Here is a 19,527-nt window from a genome sequence, read left to right as displayed (position 1 = left end):
ATAGTAAGTTGAGAGATAACAATGCTAAGCCAGGAGCTCTGTGCTGATGAGGTAGAGGGCACTGCTATCATAGTGGCAATGTTTAGATCTGCGAAGTGCAGCGGAGATCACAACTCATCCAAAACCTGAAGATCCCTCAGTACCACATACTTCCTTAGTACTGAGAGAAGTGGTCCCGTAAACCTTGGGGTGGGAGCAGACAGCATTGGGGTTCACAGTGCTGATGAGTCTAGTTTCACACACTCATGCTGAAGTGACCAGCACCAAAGAGACCAGTACCAATGGTATTGGTACCATAATAGCCAGTGCTGAAGTGCTCAGTGCTGAGGTAGCCCCTGATGGTCTGGCCTTAGTACCAGACACAATTAACTTTCAATCCTAAAGCGGTGAAGGAGTCCCGATACCATGCTCCTTGAGAGCAGTAGGGTGACCTGAACTTTGTTTTTACTGGAAATTCCCAGGCAGGGGCGGCTCTAGGCACCAGCAAAGCAAGCACCTGCTTGGGGCAGCCCATTTGCAGGGGTGGCATGGGAGCTGAGAACCAACAGGGGGCTCTGGGAGCTGTAGTTCCTTGGTTAGCTCCCTGCCTATAGAGCCAGCCCTGGAGCAGGGAAAAAACTACATTTCCCAACATTCTCTTGGCCACTACCAACTGGAAAGGAATGAGGGGGACCTCATGCGGCAGCGTGCTGTGAGTGCTGTGAATGGTAGGGAGACCATATATTAACATTCAAAAAACAGGACACTCCACGGGGAGGGTAGCCCCACCCTGCCACCATCCACTCCCTCTGACTTCCCCCCACAGAAACCCCAACCCATCCAACACTCCCCCTGCTCCCTGTCCCATGATCACCCCCTCCCAGGACCCCTGCCCCTAACTGCCCCCCAGGACCCCACCCCCTATCTAAGCATTGCTGGTCCTTGTCCCCTGATTGCCCCCTCCCGGGACCCCTGCCCCTAACTGCCCCTTGGGACCCCAGCTCCTATCTAAGCCTCCCTTCTCCTTGTCCCCAACTGCCCTCTCCTGAGACCCCCCAACTTCTCCCCTAGAACCCCACCCCCTACCTGTCCCCTGACAAACCCCTGGGACTCCCATGCCTATCCAACTGCTGCCTGTCCCCTGACTGCCCCCCTGAACCCCTGACCTATCTAACCCCCCCTTCTCCCTGCCCCTGACTGCCCCCCCCCGAACCTCTGCTCCATCCAACACCCCCTGCTCCCTGTCCCTTGACGGTCCCCCCCGGAACCGCCTACCCCTTCTCCAACCCCCCAGCCCCCTTACCGTGCCACTCAGATCAGCTGCCGTGCTCCCCCGTGGAGCCCACAGCCCCCCCGCCCTCACACACACCCCCAGCACCTGCCTTCCAGATTTGAACACCTCAAAATTCAGGAGTGCTCAAGCTCAGTTTGGGCAGCTGTTACTTCATTTCTCCCAAATCAAATATACTGATCCACTGTAACTTGCTGTAGAAAAAGTAGGATAAAATGCTTCCCAGTGGTTATTAGGACTGGAATTGCAGCCGGGGAGGTGCAGGTTGAACATTAGGAAAAACTTCCTGTCAGAGTGGATAAGCACTGGAATAAATTGCCTAGGGAGGTTGTGGAATCTCCATCACTGGAGATTTTTAAGACCAGGTTAGACAAATACCTGTCAGGAATGGTCTAGATAATATTTAGTCCTGTGATGAGTGCAGGGGACTGGACTAGATGACGTCTCAAGGTCCCTTCCAGTCCTATGATTCTATGATAAATCTAGGAAGACTAATGCAAAAGAGGTAAATGTAAAATATTTTGAGTTTGTATTAAGTGGTCTGAATAATAAAAAATGAATGTGGTGTTATATCTGACATAGTTATCAGCTATAAAAATCTATGTGAACAATTCAAAACCACAGAAAAGAAGCAGAAGGGAATTATTCATGCTACTTTATATCAGGCCTAGTTAAAAAAAGTACAGTGATTAAAACCGGATACTGGAATTTTTAAAACAAAGCGGCAACAAAAAATGAACGATAGGCCAAATTCTCTGCTGGTTCAACCTGGAACAGCTCAGCTGATTTAGACAGAGCTGCACCAATTAACACCAGCAGAACATTTGCTCTAATATTTCCAGAAGGAAAAATACATAAAGTTACTGTATATCATCAGGAGAGTCACTGCCTTAAACTAGTATGTGCTTTCTGTCATGATTAAAATAAATAAATAACTAAATAAATAATAAAAAGAGCACAGAATTTACATAATCCTCACCTGATATAGAGCACTCCATTTTGATCCACTCGACGTTGCCAGCCAACTGGAACTTGTACTGCTGGCGGACCTCCATCTTTGTCCCCTCCGTCACACTCCTTTCCGCCATTCATTTTTCTGTTTCTGCTTATGACTCTTCAAAGATATCAACAGTAAGATGATATCCTTATATTAAATGTCATTATTGCCTTCAAAAGAAGGCCATTCAATACATCTTCTCCCAGATTGTACAAAGTGCATTGGGAGGCTCCAGCTCAATTTGGAACCAAGGCCTTAAAATCTGCCATTTTTTTTGCTAATGAGTCAGTTTCCCATTATAATGCACATTAAATATGCAATGTTTATTATGTATTCATAAGGATGAACTACATGGGTAAAAATGAGTGCTTCCAATTTAGGAAAATCATAATTCACCAATGCTCTATTACCTGTCAGAAAGGGGAGGGGGGAGTGAATTTCTTAGCTTGACAGCATGACTCCAAGCTTGATGACTGTCTAAGATAACTTGTATTTTGTGAGAGCTAGTCTCATTTTTACAGATATGAGTCAGAGTTAATACCTCCAGGTATTACACCCTTTATATGCCACATTCTTTTTGCTTTCTCTTTATCTTCCACTCATTATCCAAGGTGCTGCGGGTATCTTCCTGTGATTCTTTCATGACTTCACAATTCCAATAAAACAACCTGAAAAAACACATAGCTGTGTAAAACATGTGCAGCTAAACAAATGTGCAATAAAATGTATCTGAAAATTCAAATACCATAAGCCACTTATTTACTCTCTCTCATCACCCAAGGCCTGATTTTGTAACTGTTACTCACTAATATAGCCCCATCTATTTAAGGAGCTTAGAATCAAACCTTTAGCACATAAAGAAGTAAACCTGAGAGGAAGTGTAAACTTCCAAATGTATATCGTTTACATATAAATGCCACTGAAGTATTCACATATTAAATCTAAGTGTGTGCGATGTTAGTCACTAAAAGATGAATACACAATTTGGATCAATTAAATAGCCCATTTTAATTCAATGGTAGTACAGAAGTATTCTACTGTAAGTTACAACTGAACCATCTGCCTCAGTTAATGACTTAAAAAACTTATTTCTAAAATGAAATTTAGTTAAATGTTTTTAAATTGAAAAATTACTGCAGAACAGGTTAATATATTTGAGCTTTAATTCTACCCACGTAATCAACCCAAAAAATCATAGCAAAAAGTAAGACAGCATCACTTGATTTCTCAGTGCAGATGTGGTATACTAGTTTGCACGTTCTTCTGCATGATCTCATCAGAGCACCTACTGAACTGCCTGATTGGCACAGGAAAGGTAATAAACTTGTCTCATAACATTATATTGTATGAGTAAGCCCTATTAAATATGTTCACAATGACATGAACTCCTGTTATCTCCCCAAAATGAAGACTTATAAGTATTTCAACAAGAATTAACTCTCTAGAAAGCAAGTTTTATTAAGGTGAAGCTGAATAGGAAAGATTTAGTTCAAATGCTAAATATACTGTAAAAGCTATAAAAACAATAGTTCTAGAAATCAAGAGGTAAGACACTGATGAATCTCCACAGCAGTAATGATGCTGTTAGAGCTTTTATTTTGAATTAGGTTAATGCTATATCTGCTCTATCTTTCCTCTTGCTAACTATTATTTTTCAAATACAATACTGTGTCTATTGAACCAGCTGATTGTAACAGGGAATGTGCTTCAAGAGAGAGAGTTCAAATGTATTACATATAGAACATCCTATGCCAGTTCAACATTAAGGTTACAGAGAGAGAGAGAATGCAAAAATTGAAATTTCCTACACCAACACCACCTTGTCTATAATGCAAATATTTTGTGGTATATACTTAAAGGCAAAGCAGTTATCTATTAAGCTATGGATTTAACAAGAAAATCAGAACAATCCCCCACCCACAAACACAACATTGAGCATACACATTCTATAGGAACACATACATTGCTTGTATCATATGGGTTTACTTAAGCAATACACGTTCTTTGAACTGTTATTTTTACATATGAACATCAAGAAGTTTACACTTTCTTTCTAAAACCCTTGTGTGATATTTACTAGAATGGCATGAGCTAGAAGGACAAGGATGCAGGCTGGACACTGTCTTGGTTAAGGTTGCAGAGACTTGGGAGTAAACCTTCATTTGGGATAAGGGAGCCAGATGCTGGTTTTGGGACTTGTTCCTCAGCCATGGAGAAGGCCCAAAGAATAGCTTGTAATCTTGCTCTAAAGGAATCCGTTTAACATTTCCCCCATTCTGGAGGTCCCTTATGGGGATGTAAGCCTTGAGAATGCATAGAATTTTAAATAAATACAAGTTTGGTGGAGAATAAGGGGCTTAAGGATTGGTCAGGGAAGGTCCTGGTTAAAAGATAGAAGTCAGGCTAAATCCAACTGCTTCTTCAAACCTCTTGAGCTGCCCAACATATCCATGGCGTCTTGCCTGAAGTATGGCCCTCTTGAGTTTACATTTTGAACTGTGAATGCATGCCTTTTAATTTTTAAGTAGACAGCTTATTTTATTACTAAATTGGGAGGTCTTACAAGCACCAGTGAACACAGATAAAGGATACAAAGGAACAGAGAGATTAGATACATGGGCAGGAAATAAATGTAAAAACTCGGAAAAATGTATACTAATTTATCTGATGAATAATAACCCACGGATATTCAAATTTAGATGGAGAAGCCTAGAATTTAGGTGTCTGGTATCTTCAGCAGTGTATTCTCTGATGAATGTCTCTTTACAAGTCCCTCAATGAGAAATAACTTGGAAGCTCATATATAATCTACTGACATTGCAATGATGGACAAATACACTGCAGCTGATGGAGTCTAAGATGAGCTTCATGGAAGTCAGAAGCAGAGCTCTGCACTACAAAATTCTCTTCCACCACAGACCAGATTGAACTCATATCTTGTAACTTTCAGAGTTCAAAATCTTCTCTCTTCTTTTCACAGACCTTTCCTTCCTATCCCACCAATACAGGATGCTACTGAAGAGCATGAAGACACTTCTCTCTCCCCTAGAGTTCATTCACTATGCAATTTTATATGCTATAACTTAGGGAGCAGCAGAGATTATAGTCAAACAACTAAAATATAGTCAAACAACTTGCCTAGTGTCAGACAACAATAGACCCATCTTTTAATCTCTGTATTTGACAATCAGAAACCATGGTGATAGGCACATTAGAAATACAGGGATATGATAGACTAGCTAGAGTTTGGCAAAGTGCAGGTCACACTGCAAGACTTTTTTGTGCAATCAAGATTTAGCGGAACATTATTTTATTTTATTTTATCTTTTCTATTTTATTTTTGTTTATTTGCTTTGTTCTGATTAGTTGGATGTCTTAGGCCAAGTCAGTTTTTATGAAGAGCAAGACTGAGTTAGTTTTTACCTCTGTATATTATTACTATACATTGTACTTTAGTTATAGATTCTGTATTAGACAGTGAAATAAGTCAATATTCCAGTTAGAATTAACTTTGTATAATAACATAAAAAATCATCACAATTTAGCCACATTGAAGCACATGGGATAAATATTAAGGAGAACTGCCATCTCTCACCCTGCTAATAGGACTATTTTGCTTCCTCATGTTGCTATTGAATGTAACCATATTGGATCCACTACTAGGAAATTATAGCCAATATATATTTGAAGATGTATTTCAAGTTATTTTTAAGTAACCCTATTTTATTGGTTTTGCAATGTATTGTATCAGCTAACACTGACCAATACCATGATATTTAAAAACATCTAGTGTTGATCAGACCAGCCATTTCCTATTATACATGGCTTGAAAAATATGATAAACAGTGAGAGTAATTTGCATAACTGCCTGCATAGAAGTTTTAAAAATATTTTTAGCTTGTACAGTAAGGAGGCACAAAACGCTTGTTTCAGCCAAGAATAGCTTTTTAGACTAAGGCTTCTTTCTGTCAAGCCTTTTGACCTTGAGAAATGTTCAAGGCTGAAGGATATGAAAACAGCAACAGCAGGATTTTAACAAACACAAAAATAGGAGCATAGGTATGATTTAAATACATAGGCCACATGGCAGTAACATGTCAGGGTTTTTTTCAAGATACAAGTATTGCATACAACATAGTGCAATGAAGGCCCTAAACAGAAAACACTGAACTGTGCTACTCAGCTTGGCAGACATGGGCTTCTGATCCTGCAATTTACTGCACCCGTGTGGAGCACCAATGAACCCCACATGTAGTGAATTGCAGGAATAGAGCCTTGGTTCTTGTGTAGAAGATCTCATACAGAGGAGCACATAACATTATAATTTCAATCTTTGACTAGTCACGTGCATATGTCTGTGCATGTATATGTTGGGGAACGCTAGTGGAAAGTGTAATATACTACAGCAGTACTGTATGCATTTCCACTATATTAAGTGTAATGATAAATTATCAAAAATTATTTATTGTAGCCATTGCACATTACTATCAATATATAATTAATAAAATTAAGCAGCTGACATGAACATTTTTGTACAAATCTTTCATTAGCCACATTGGTGTGGTGGCAATCTTTAATTATTTTATTATGTAGAACCTATAATAAGATATGCATGATACTAGAAATTTACATTTTAAACATCTTACAAAGTGCTGATCACTGCCAAAGCAGCACTCAGCGTATCGCTAGTATCAAGCCTTCAGGCAGGCAGTAAAAAATGATAATGAAGTCCAATGACAGACAAAGAAAAGGAGGAAGAGAAATAATTCAAATTGTTTAATCACGGCACACTTTTTTGGTCATAGATATGTTTAATAAAAAACTACAACAACTGAATTATTGAATCATAGAAATTCACGACTGGAAACGACCTTGATTGGGCACCTAGTCCAATCCCCCTGCACTGAGGTAGGACCAATTTTATTTAACCATCCCTGATAGGTGTTTGTCTAACCTGTTCTTAAAATCCTCTAAGGACAGAGAACTCCACAACCTCCCCAGGTAATGTGTTCTAGCACTTAACTACCCTTAAAGTTTGGAAGTCTTTCCTAATGTCTAACCTAAATCTCCCTTGCTGCAATTTAAGCCCGTTACTTCTTGTTCTGTCCTCAGTGGTTAAGGAGAACAAATGTATCACCCTCTTTATTTACTTTAAGACAGTTATGTCCCCTCCACAGTCTTCTCTTCTCCAGACTAAACAAACCTAATTTTTTCAATCTTTCCTTACAGGTCATGTTTTCTAGAACTTCAATAATTTTTGTTGCTCTCCTCTAGACGTTCTCCAATTTGTCCATATCTTTCCTGAAATGTGGTGCCCAGAAATGGACACAATACTCCAGCTGAGACCTTATCAGTGCTGAGTAAAGTGGAAGAGTTACTTTTCATGATGTTGTTTTTATAATAAATGTTATATGAAAGCACAGGGCAAAGGATTCTAGGTGGATAGTTAGTAGTGCAGAGCTAGACAAAATCAGTAAGTTCTTAGGAGAGAACTGAAGGAGGAGGTGAAAGAAGGGCAGTGGCGTGGCATCACCACATCAGTAAGTTAGTGAACATTTTGGTGGTTCAATGTAGATTTCAATGCCAATAATGATCAATAAGTGAATCATGAAATCAAAGAGAATGACAGCTTCCAAGGTGAAAGTGTGTCACCCACAGAATACGTGGCTTCGACCTAGATTCTGAGATCCCTACTTTTCTCACCAACTCAGGGTCTTTTACTAAGTCAACATCATAAAAATGATTGCTTCTCCTGACTAGCATTTTTTTTTAAATCTTGTCAAAATTCTCCATATATTCCCTCCATCCTAAGGTAATGACTCTCAGACATCAGGGCCACCTATTCTAATATGTATATTCTCTGTATAACCTCTTAGCAATTCAAGAGATGGGGAGCTGCTCTTCTGTTTATGCTGTCCTATCTATCTTGAATGCTCTCCCCCCCTCTCCCCACACCAAATCACTGCCTCTCCTTATACTGTGCTTTAAACTATTCTTTTTAGCTTTGTTTTGAAGTTAACTCAGGGAAATACGTTAAAAGATATTTCATGTAAACACCATATAAAAACACTGTACTGGTATTTGTGTTATCACTTATTAAAAAAACGCTTCCTCCACTTATTACTTTATGTGCTTTAGTTTTTAATACATGTTCTTTCTTTTTTGTAATTCTGCATTTCAGGATGTACCAAACCTGCCCCTTTCCATGCTATGTAGTCAATGCTTCCAAGTAAAACATTATAAGTTCTTTTTAAACCCATGGGAAAATGGGTATATTTAGTGCAAAACAAAAAGTAATTTAGAAACTAAAAACAACAGTCTAAACTTGTGCATTATCACAAAACTACAAACATAATATTTATTTCACTGAATTCAACTAGTAAGAGCTAAACTCAGCTAATTAAATTTTGGTGACCTAATATATGCAAAGTAGTCTATACAATTTAAAAAAACCTAATAACTTCATGAATGTCCAAAGCATCTACTGTGCAGCCAGAGAAAGGATACGTACAAGACTTGATGGATGTTTGCTGACGTGTGCGTGTGCAGGAAATAGGGCTTGCTTTTTCTTGGAGAAGGGCCCCAGACTCTAGACTTAACTTTCGCAAGAACTAAGAGCATCCACAAAACTCCCACTCTATGATCCAAAGAAAAACCTCACTTTTTTATACTTTGCTTTCCCTTACAGAATTACTTATTAGCTTTCCTTGTAACTAAAAACAAACATCACATGCACCTTTCCTTCCTGTGGGGAGAAGTTGAGAGAAAAAAATTTACTTGCCTGAAAGTCAATTTATTTAAACATTGAAATAATTCTAGATAACACAGTGATGAATGTCACATAAGAACACAGAACGACAAACAAACAGATGAACTACATGCTAACAAAATAGGAAATGCCCTTATAAAGGATAGCTCTGGGGATGGAAGCACAACAGCAATTTTTAGCTTCCCAAAGTAAATAACTTGATGTTCAGGCTATGCAAAGTTAAAATGAGACCTCATTTGGCTATTACTTGCTAATTATTAATCTCTGTTTAAGTATTTCAAAGCAATTAATTAGGATTCTCAACTGTCATCTAATTAGACAACAATGCTTGTTGCTTTAATTTATGGAGTGTTTTTAATTTTTAAAACTCAGTATTCTGCTGACTAATGAGATTAATATTGAACATTTTGTGAAGTGCTATTTTCACTTAAGCAATTAACTTAATCACAACAAATGTGAGGATAAATGTTTCCTCTCTCTCTCTCCTGATCTTACTTTGTTGTACTGAATTCTAGGAGTAAAGAATTGCTGCACATACAATGACATAATACATTACTTTCTATTTTGAGGGAGCCCCCCCACAAGCCTGCCCATAAATGGGGAAAACAAAGGATAGACTGTGGCAATCTTAAAACTGAGCTATGATGAGTTGATGAGTTGAAATGGTACATTTTTAAAATGCACCAGCTTGGGGTGGGGTTTGAACTACTGCTGCTTACTTTGTTATGATAGTGTCCTCAACTGTACCAGTGTGTGAGCTCTGCTTTGTGCTGGTGCAGTATTTCTGCACTGGCAGTGGGATGATGGAAGGGGCAATGATGTAACTACACTGGCCCAGTTGCACAGGTATGAATTAACTTAGAGCAGACAGACTTTGATTTAACCATTCTGTAAAATGCAATAATGACATCCTGCTTCAGAAGGGTCTTATGTTTAATTCACTCATGATTATAAAGAATTCCATGATGCTTGAATGAAAGGTTCTATAGAAGTGCAAAATATAATATAATACATTTTTCCAATATATGTGGTATTCATAATGTCTTTACATCAAGATTGGGATATCTTTCAAAAATGTGATCATAGAATCATAGAATTCAAGATCAGAAGGGACCATTATGATCATCTAGTCTGACCTCCTGCAAGATGCAGGCCACATAAGCCGATCCACCCACTCCTGAACTAATTCTCTCCCTTGACTCTGCTGTTGAATGCTCCAAATCATGATTTAAAGACTTCAAGTAGCAGATAATCCACCAGCAAGCGACCCCTGCCCCATGCTTCGGAGGAAGGCGAAAAACCTCCAGGGCCACTGCCAATCTACCCTGGAGGAAAATTCCTTCCAGACCCCAAATATGGCGATCAGCTGAACCCCGAGCATGCGGGCAAGACTCTCCAGCCAGACCCTCTGGAAAAGGCTAACAATATCCCAACATTGACCCTTTGTACTAATTACCAGTGTGGCACGTTATTGACCTATTGACTAAACCCGTTATCCTATCATACCATCCCCTCCATAAACTTATCCATCTTAATCTTAAAGTCATGGAGGTCCTTCGCCCCCACTGTTTCCCTCGGTAGGCTGTTCCAGAATTGCACTCCTCTGATGGTTAGAAACCTTCGTCTAATTTCAAGCCTAAATTTCCTGACTGACAATTTATATCCGTTTGTCCTCGTGTCCACATTAGCACTGAGCTGAAATAATTCCTCTCCCTCCCTGGTATTTATCCATCTGATATATTTAAAGAGTGCAATCATATCTCCTCTTATCCTTCTTTTGGTTAAGGAAAACAAACCGAGCTCCTCAAGTCTCCTTTCATACGACAGGCCTTCCATTCCTCGGATCATTCTAGTGGCCCTTCTTTGTACCCGTTCCAGTTTGAATTCATCCTTCTTAAACATGGGAGACCAAAACTGCACACAATACTCCAAATGAGGTCTCACCAACGCCTTATATAACGGAACTAGCACCTCCTTATCTCTACTAGAAATACCTCGCCTAATGCATCCCAAGACCGCATTAGCTTTTTTAACGGCCACATCACATTGCCTACTCATAGTCATCCTACGATCAACCAGGACTCCTAGGTCCTTCTCCTCCTCCGTTACTTCCAACTGGTGCGTCCCCAGCTTATAACTAAAATTCTTGTTAGTCATCCCTAAATGCATAACCTTACACTTCTCATTATTGAATTTCATCCTGTTACTAATACTCCAGTTTACAAGGTCATCCAAATCTCCCTGGAGGATATCCCGATCCTTTTCCGAATTGGCAATACCTCCCAACTTGGTGTCATCCGCAAACTTTATCAGCCCACTCCTACTTTTGGTTCCGAGGTCAGCGATAAATAGATTAAATAAAATCGGACCCAAAACCGAACCTTGAGGGAACTCCACTGGTAACCCCCCTCCAACCCGACAGATCACCCTTCAATACGACCCTCTGCAGTCTCCCCTTTAACCAGCTCCTTATCCACCTCTGGATTTTCATTTCAATCCCCATCTTTTCCAATTTAACCAGTAATTCCTCATGCGGTACCATATCAAACGCCTTACTGAAATCAAGATATATTAGATCCACCACATTTCCCTTGTCTAAAAAATCTGTTACTTTCTCAAAGAAGGAGATCAGGTTGGTTTGGCACGATCTACCTTTCGTAAAACCATGCTGTAATTTGTCCCAGTTGCCATCGGCCTCAAGGTCCGTAACCACTCTCTCCTTTAAAATTTTTTCCATGACTTTGCATACTACAGATGTTAAACTAACAGGTCTGTAGTTACCCGGGTCACTTTTTTTCCCCTTCTTGAATATAGGAACTATATTAGCTAATCTCCAGTCAAACGGTACAACCCCCGAGTTTAGAGATTTATTAAAAATCATCGCTAACGGACTTGCAATTTCACTCGCCAATTCCCTTAATATTCTAGGATGAAGATTATCCGGGCCCCCCGATTTACTTCCGTTAAGCCGTTCAAGTTTGGCTTCTACCTCAGATACCGTAATGTCTACCCCCATATCTTCATTCCCATCAGTCCCTCTACCACTATTCCTTAGCCCTTCATTAGCCTCATTAAAGACCGAGGCAAAATATTCGTTTAGATATTGTGCCATGCCAAGATTATCCCTAATCTCCACTCCGTTTAAAGTTTTAAGCGGTCCCACTTCTTCCTTCTTGGTTTTCTTCCTATTTATATGGCTAAAAAACCTTTTGCTATTGGTTTTAATCCCCTTCGCTAGGTCCATCTCCACCCGGCTCTTTGCCTTCCTCAGTGCTTCCCTACACCCTCTGACCCCAATAAGGTAGGTTTCTTTGCTGATCCCTCCCATTTTCCAGTCCTTGTACGCTTTCTGTTTTTTCTTAATCACCCCTCTGAGACGCTTGCTCATCCAGCTCGGTCTAAAACTGCTACCTACGAACTGTTTTCCTTTTCTCGGGATACAGGCCTCTGACAGCTCCTGCAACTTCAACCTGAAGTAACCCCAGGCGTCTTCCGCCTTTAGATCCCTAAATATGTTAGTCCAGTCCACTTCCCTAACTAGTCGCCGTAATTTAGTAAAGTTAGCCCTTTTGAAATCGTAATTTTGTTTATCCTTCCATTTATTTTGAAACGAATTAGCTCATGATCACTCGAGCCAAGGTTGTCCCCTACAACTATTTCCTCAACAAGGTCCTCGTTACTCACCAAAATCAGATCTAAAATGGCATCCCCCCTCGTTGGTTCAGCAACTACTTGATGAAGGAATTCATCAGCTATCACATCTAGGAAAAGCTGAGCCCTATTATTATTACTAGCATTTGTTTCCCAATCTATATCCGGGAAGTTAAAGTCTCCCATGATCATACAGTTCCTATTAGTATTTACCTCCTTAAAAACATTTTTCCAATATATGTGGTATTCATAATGTCTTTAAATCAAGATTGGGATATCTTTCAAAAATGTGATGTTGTTAACCAGAAGTTATAGACTCGATGCAGGAAGTAGGGGTGAAATTCTGTGGTCTGTGTTCATAGAAAGGTAGAGCTGGAAGGGACCTGAAAAGGTCATGTAGTGCATTCCCCCATGCTGTGGAAGGGAAGGACCAAGTACACCTAAACCATCCCTGACAGATGTTTGTCTGACCTGTTCTTAAAAACCTCCAATGATGGGGATTCCACAATCTCCCAGTAGCTACCTATCCTTAAAATTATAAAACTTTTCCTAAAACCCATTCTAAATCTCTCTTGCTGCAGATTAAGCAGAATCCTTCTTGTCCTACTTTCAGTGGACCTAGAGAACAATTGATCGCCATCCTCTTAATAACTGTTCCCAGTCTTCTTTTCTCAAGACTAAGCATGTTCAATTTTTTTAACCTTTCCTCTTGTTGCTCTCTTCTGATCTCTCTCCAATTTGTCCACATCTTTCTTGAAGTGTGGCGCCAAAAGCTGGACATAGTACTCCAGCTGAAGTGCCAAGGGGGACAATTACCTCCCATGCCTTGCATATGACACTCCTAATAGAATTATATTAGCTGTTTTCATAACTGCACCACATTACTGACTCTCATTCAATTATGGTCCACTGTAACACGGGTTCTCAAACTTCATTGCACCATGACCCTCTTCGGGCAACAAAATTACTGTATGACCCCAGAAAGGGGGACCAAAGCTTGAGCCCGCCTGAGCCCCACTGCTCTGGGTGGGGTGGGAGGCAGGTGAGGGCAAAGCTGAAGCCCAAGGGCTTCAGTCCCAGGCAGAGGGCCTGTAACCTGAGCCCCTCTGCCCAGGGCCAAAGCCTTTGGGCTTCAGATACAGCCCCAGGTGCTGGAGCTCGGGTTTCAGGCCTGGGCTCTAGCAAGTCTAAGCCAGCCCTGGTGACCCCATTAAAATGGGGCCACAACCCACTTTGGGGTCCTGACCCAGAGTTTGAGAACCTCTGCACAATACTATAACCCCCGGATAGTTTTTGTCAGTACTATTGCCTAGTCAGTTATTCCATATTTTGTATTTGTGCATTTGACTTTTCCTTAAGTGTATTTGTGAGATGGTGTTGAGCAACAGCAGCTGTACCAACACTCTCATCACTGTGTCACCAATTCCATCGCCCCAGAGTAAACCTGAGAGGTAAAGTTGTGCCTAATTGACAGATTGGGAATGGGCTGGAGAGAGCTCCAAGGCTAATTAACCTATTAGCCCAGACAGTAGAAAGGCACAGGAAGGAAAGGGAGGGTAGGGGGAGTCTGGCAGGCTTTTGAGAGTCAGAGCCAGGAGATATCTCTGAAAGGGAAGATACCTTCTGTCTCCCCTCTCCTAGGCTGTGTGTGCTAAGGGGTGTATGCTATTGTAAATACAGTTCTGCACAATTTGTAAGGATGGTGGGGAGAACACTGTAAATAAATTGGACAAGGTGTTTGACCAGAAAAACGTTTCTGAGCAGTTTGTGGTTAGAAAAGAGATAGGAGCTGGATGACATCCTGTCACTCTGAACTTTTCTTTATGGAATTTCATCTTGTTGATATCAGACCAATATAGTCTCCAATATATCGAGGTCATTTGTTCCCCAAAGTGCATGCAACTCCTCACAGCTTGGTATCATCTGACAATATTATAAGCATAATCTTCACCCCATTATGAAAGTCACTAATGAAAATATTCAACAGTTCTAGATCTAAGATAGATCCTTAGAGATATACTCGCAGCTCGACAGAAAACCACTGATAATTACTCTTTGAGTGTGGTTTTTCAACCAACTTGACACTCACTTTACAGTAATTTAATCTAGACCACATTTCTCAAGTTTGCTTATGAGAATGTCACGTGGGACGGTGTCAAAAGCTAAATCACGTCTACTACTTCCCAGCACACAGTAGGCCAGTATCCCTGTTGAAGAAGGAAATTAGGCTGGTTTGGGGCATGCTTTATTCTTAAGAAATTCATGTTGGTTATTAGTTATTTATTACTCTGTTGTCCTCTAGGTATTAATTTATTGTTTGATAATTGATTAACACTTTGTTCCAGTATCTTTCCAGGTATGGAAGTTAGGCTGACTGGTCTGTAATTTCCTGGGTCGTCTTTGTTCCCCTTTTTAAAGACAGGTACTATATGTCTGCCCTTCTCCAGTCTTCTGGGACCTCATCTGTGCTCCAGGAGTTCTTTTAATTTAAGACAATTGCTAGCGGTTCACAGATTGTTTCAGCTAATTTCTTACATACCCTAGGTTGAATTTTGTCAAGCCCTGATGACTTGATTACTTTTGACTTATCTAAATATCCTTTAAATTGTTTCTTTCCTATTCTGGCTTGTGCTCCTTCCCCCTTGTTGCTAATAATAATTGTGTTAAGTATCTGGTCACAATTAACTTTCAGTGAAGACTGAAGCAAAATATGCATTAAACACCTCAGCATTTTTGGTGTCATTTGTTATTGGCTCTCCTTTCAAGTGGTGGACCTATACTTTCCTTCATTTTTCTCTTGCTCCAAATGTATTTGGGGAACCTCTTCTGATGGTTTTTACGCCCCTTGTTAGGAGTAACTCTCTTGTGCCTTTGTCTTTCGATTTTGTCCCTACATGGTTGTGCTATTTTTTTGTACTCATCCTTAATAATTTTTCCATGTTTTCACATTCTGGCCTCTTACTTTTCCTCCTATATTTCCTTTGCATCGGGATAGTCTGCTGTCATACTGTGTTATGCAAGTGGTCAGTCTAAATGACCATAAAAATCCCTTCTGGCCTTAAAATACATGAATCAATGAAAGCTTAAATTTTTTCATCTAGTTTCAATGATGGCTAGGGGAAAAAAGATAAAAATGTTAAAAAAAGTCATTGATAATGTGAAGGGTATATTACCTATCAATTTCTTTGAATACTCCTATTGATACTGAACATATGATACTATAGGTAGTAAAAGATAAACTAATAATACTGCCTGTTTTGAGTGGGGAGGAAGAGTTGATGAATCTTTACGTCCAAGTACAAAGAATTTAATGGTGTAAGCCAAGCCTTGTGCCAGATCTTCCTACCAATGCTCACCATGTCGGAGGAGAAATAGTCTCCACAGAACTGCCGTGTTCCTCCAACCATGCAGTAGCCAGGATGGTATACTGGCCAGCATACACTGTGCCAGGTATAGATTGCCCCAGAGAGTTTCCTCCTGTGGAGCAATGAGGGAGTTTGTGACTCTCTAATGCCCTTTATTCAGGACAATGCATTTTTCATAATCTAGCACTATAGTCAGTGAAAAGACGATTACTCACCTTTGTAACTGTTGTTCTTCGAGATGTGTTGCTCATATCCATTCCAATCAGGTGTGTGCGTGCTGTGTGCACGATCGTTGGAGAATTTTTACCCTAGCAACACCCAGTGGGTTGGCTGTGGAGCCCCTTGGAGTGGCACCTTAATGGCGCTGGATATATACCCCAGCCAACCCAGCGCTCCCTCAGTTCCTTCTTGCCGGCTACTGCGACAGAGGGGAAGAAGGGCGGGTTTGGAATGGATATGAGCAACACATCTCAAAGAACAACAGTTACAAACATGAGTAACTGTCTTTTCTTCTTTGAGTGCTTGCTCATATCGATTTCGATTAGGTGACTACCAAGCTTTACCTAGGCGGTGGGGTCGGAGTGAGACGTCGCTCAGTGCAGAACTGCTGAACCAAATGCAGCATCGTCTCTAGACTGCTAAACTAATGCATAATGAGCGGCAAAGGTATGTACCGATGATCAAACAGCAGCTCTACAGATCTCCTGTATTGGGACCCGGGCCAGGAAAGAAGCTGATGAGGCTTCAGCCCTCGTGGAGTGGGCGGTGAGGCGTGGGGTCGGGACACTGGCCAAGTCATAGCAAACATGGATACAGGCCGTGATCCATGAGGACATGCGTTGCGAGGAGACCGGTAGGCCTTTCATCTGGTTGGCCACTGCAAGTAAGAGTTGGGTTGTTTTCCTGAACGGCTTAGTATGCTCGATATAGAAGGCTAGAGCCCTACGAACATCAAGGGAGTGCATACGTTGATCCTGCCGTGTAGTGTGTGGCTTTGGATAAAAGACCAGGAGGAAAATGTCCTGGTTCACATGAAAAGCTGATACCATCTTGGGGAGAAAGGCAGGGTAGGGGTGAAGCTGCTTGGAGGGGTCTGATCTCAGACACGCGTCTTGCTGAAGTGATGGCTACAAGGAAGGCTGTCTTCCAAGATAGGTAAAGAAGTGAGCAGGTGGCCACCGGCTCGAACGGGGGGCCTGTGAGTCTGGAAAGGACCAGGTTAAGGTCCCACACCGGAACCGGCTGTCGTACTGAGGATAGAGGTGATCTAAACCCTTCAGAAATCTAACGACCATCGGATTGGAGAAGACAGAGGAAGCACGTTCTCCTGGATTGAGAGCCGAGATGGCTGCCAGGTGCACCCTGACAGATGATACTGCCAGGCCCTGCTGCTTTAGGGATAGGAGATAGTCTAGTATAAGCGGTATCGACACCTGCAAGGGGGCCTGGCATGCTGCTTGGACCAACAGGAGAATCGCTTCCATTTGGCTAGGTACGTGGCTCGAGTGGTGGGCTTCCTGCTGCCTAACAGAACCTGCTGCACTGATTGTGAGCAGAGTAATTCCGACCGAGTTGGCCATGTAGCATCCATACTGTAAGGTGGAGCGATTGCAGGTTGGGATGACAAAGGTGCCTGTGGTCTTGTGAGATCAGGTTTGGCCACAGCGGGAGTGTGATTGGAGGCTCTACCGACAACTCCAGGAGTGTGGTATACCAGTGCTGCCTGGGCCATGGCATGCTGGGGCGACCAGAATCATACATGCCCTGTCCCTGCATAACTTGGCCCAGCAGGAATGGAGGGAAAGCATAGAACAGGTGGTCTCTCCACAGAAGTAGGAAAGCGTCTGTTAGGGAACCCAGAGAACGTCCCTGGAGAGAACAGAACACATAGCACTTCTGATTGTTGTGCGAGGCGAATAGGTCGACCTGGGGAAACCCCCACCTCAGAAAGATGGAGTGGATGACATCTGGGCGAATCCACCACTTGTGAGGCTGGAAGGACCTGCTGAGGTGGTCTGCCAGCGTGTTCTGGACCCCCGGGAGAAATGACGCCACCAGATGTATCGAGTGGACTATGCAGAACTCCCACAGGCGAACAGCCTCCTGGCATAGGGGCTACGACCGGGCTCCCCCTTGCTTATTGATGTAGAACATGGCTGTGGTGTTGTCTGTAAGTACTGCCACACAATGGCCATGTAGGTTCCCGCAAAATGCCTGACACGCTAGGCGTACTGACATCAGTTCTCATACACTGATGTGCAGAGTTAATTTGGACGTGGTCCAAAGGCCCTGCGTTTGGAGTTTGCCGAGGTGGGCGCCCCATCCCAGAGATGATGAGTCTGTGACTAGGTACAAGGAAGGTTGCGGTGCTGGAAATGATCCCCCTTCGCACACCGACGTGGGGTCCAGCCACCAACGGCGGGAGGTCAAAACCGATTCCGGGACAGTGACCGCCGTACTCAGGCTGTCTCGACCTGGTCAATATACTGTTGATAACCAGGCCTGAAGCGGGTGAAGCCAAAGTCTGGCATGCCTGGTTATGTAAGTGCATGAAGCCATGTGCCCCAGAAAGTTGAGGCACGTCTTTACCATGGAAGTCGGGAAGTTTTGAAGGCTGTGGATGATGTTCACCATTGACTGAAAGCGTGCGTCCAGCAAGAGGGCTCGGGGGAGTCTGGAGTCTAAGACTGCCCCAATAAACTCTACTCTCTGGGTTGGTTCCAGAGTCAACTTTTCGTTGTTGAGCAGGAGGCCCAGCTGGTGGAACGTGCTTAGGGTGAGTCAAACGTGGGATTGTACTTGGTCCCTGGCGTGGCCCCAAATGAGCCAGTCGTCAACATATGGAAACACTTGGATCCGCTGTCGATGAAGGTAGGCCGCCTCAATGACAGAACAAGAAGCAATCGTCTCAAATTTCAGTGTGGGAGGTCTTGGTTGGATATTAGGAAAAACTATTTCACTAGGAAGGTGGTGAAGCATTGGAATGGGTTACCTAGGGAGGTGGTGGAATCTCCTTCCTTAGAGGTTTTTAAGGCCCACCTTGACAAAGCCCTGGCTGGGATGATTTAGTTGGGGTTGGTCCAACTTTGAGCTGGGGGTTGGACTAGATGATCTCCTGAGGTCTCTTCCAACCCTAATCTTCTATGATTCTATGATCACAATGGTCCCTTTTGGCCTTGGAATCTATGAATCCTCAGTTGGCCACAGTAATGACAAGCAGAATTAGTGGGGGCCAGTAACTGGCCCACAATCTCTAGACAACAGTATATAGTAACAGAATGGAGAAAGCTGCATGTAATTCCTCTGGAGATCTGGTGACAATTGTTGGCTGCTACCATCACTGACATACCTCTGATAAAAGAGCTTTTCACCTGAATTTCAGTAATCAGACAATCTCAATGGAAAATGAAGATGCAAAACCATGAGTAGTTTTCTTATAACGGACTAAATGCTACTCTGTAAAGTGATCAATATT

At 42.0% G+C, this 19,527-nt stretch overlaps 1 protein-coding gene across 1 annotated transcript in view; it reads right to left on the bottom strand.

Moving 5' to 3' along the window:
- Positions 1-19,527, bottom strand: part of MBD5 (methyl-CpG binding domain protein 5) — a 225,853-nt gene that overhangs the window by 71,114 nt on the left and 135,212 nt on the right. Inside the window, exons 6-7 of the mRNA XM_045031982.1 lie at positions 2,809-2,935; positions 2,250-2,384 (exon numbers count right to left, since the gene is read on the bottom strand). Of these exons, the coding sequence (XP_044887917.1) occupies positions 2,250-2,362 (113 nt within the window). The 5' untranslated portion in view covers positions 2,363-2,384; positions 2,809-2,935. The remainder of the gene's footprint in view (positions 1-2,249; positions 2,385-2,808; positions 2,936-19,527) is intronic.

The sequence above is a fragment of the Mauremys mutica genome, chromosome 10 (genome assembly GCF_020497125.1).
Source record: "Mauremys mutica isolate MM-2020 ecotype Southern chromosome 10, ASM2049712v1, whole genome shotgun sequence".
Taxonomy (NCBI): Eukaryota; Metazoa; Chordata; order Testudines; family Geoemydidae; genus Mauremys; species Mauremys mutica.
This window is presented reverse-complemented; position numbering and strand designations above follow the sequence as displayed.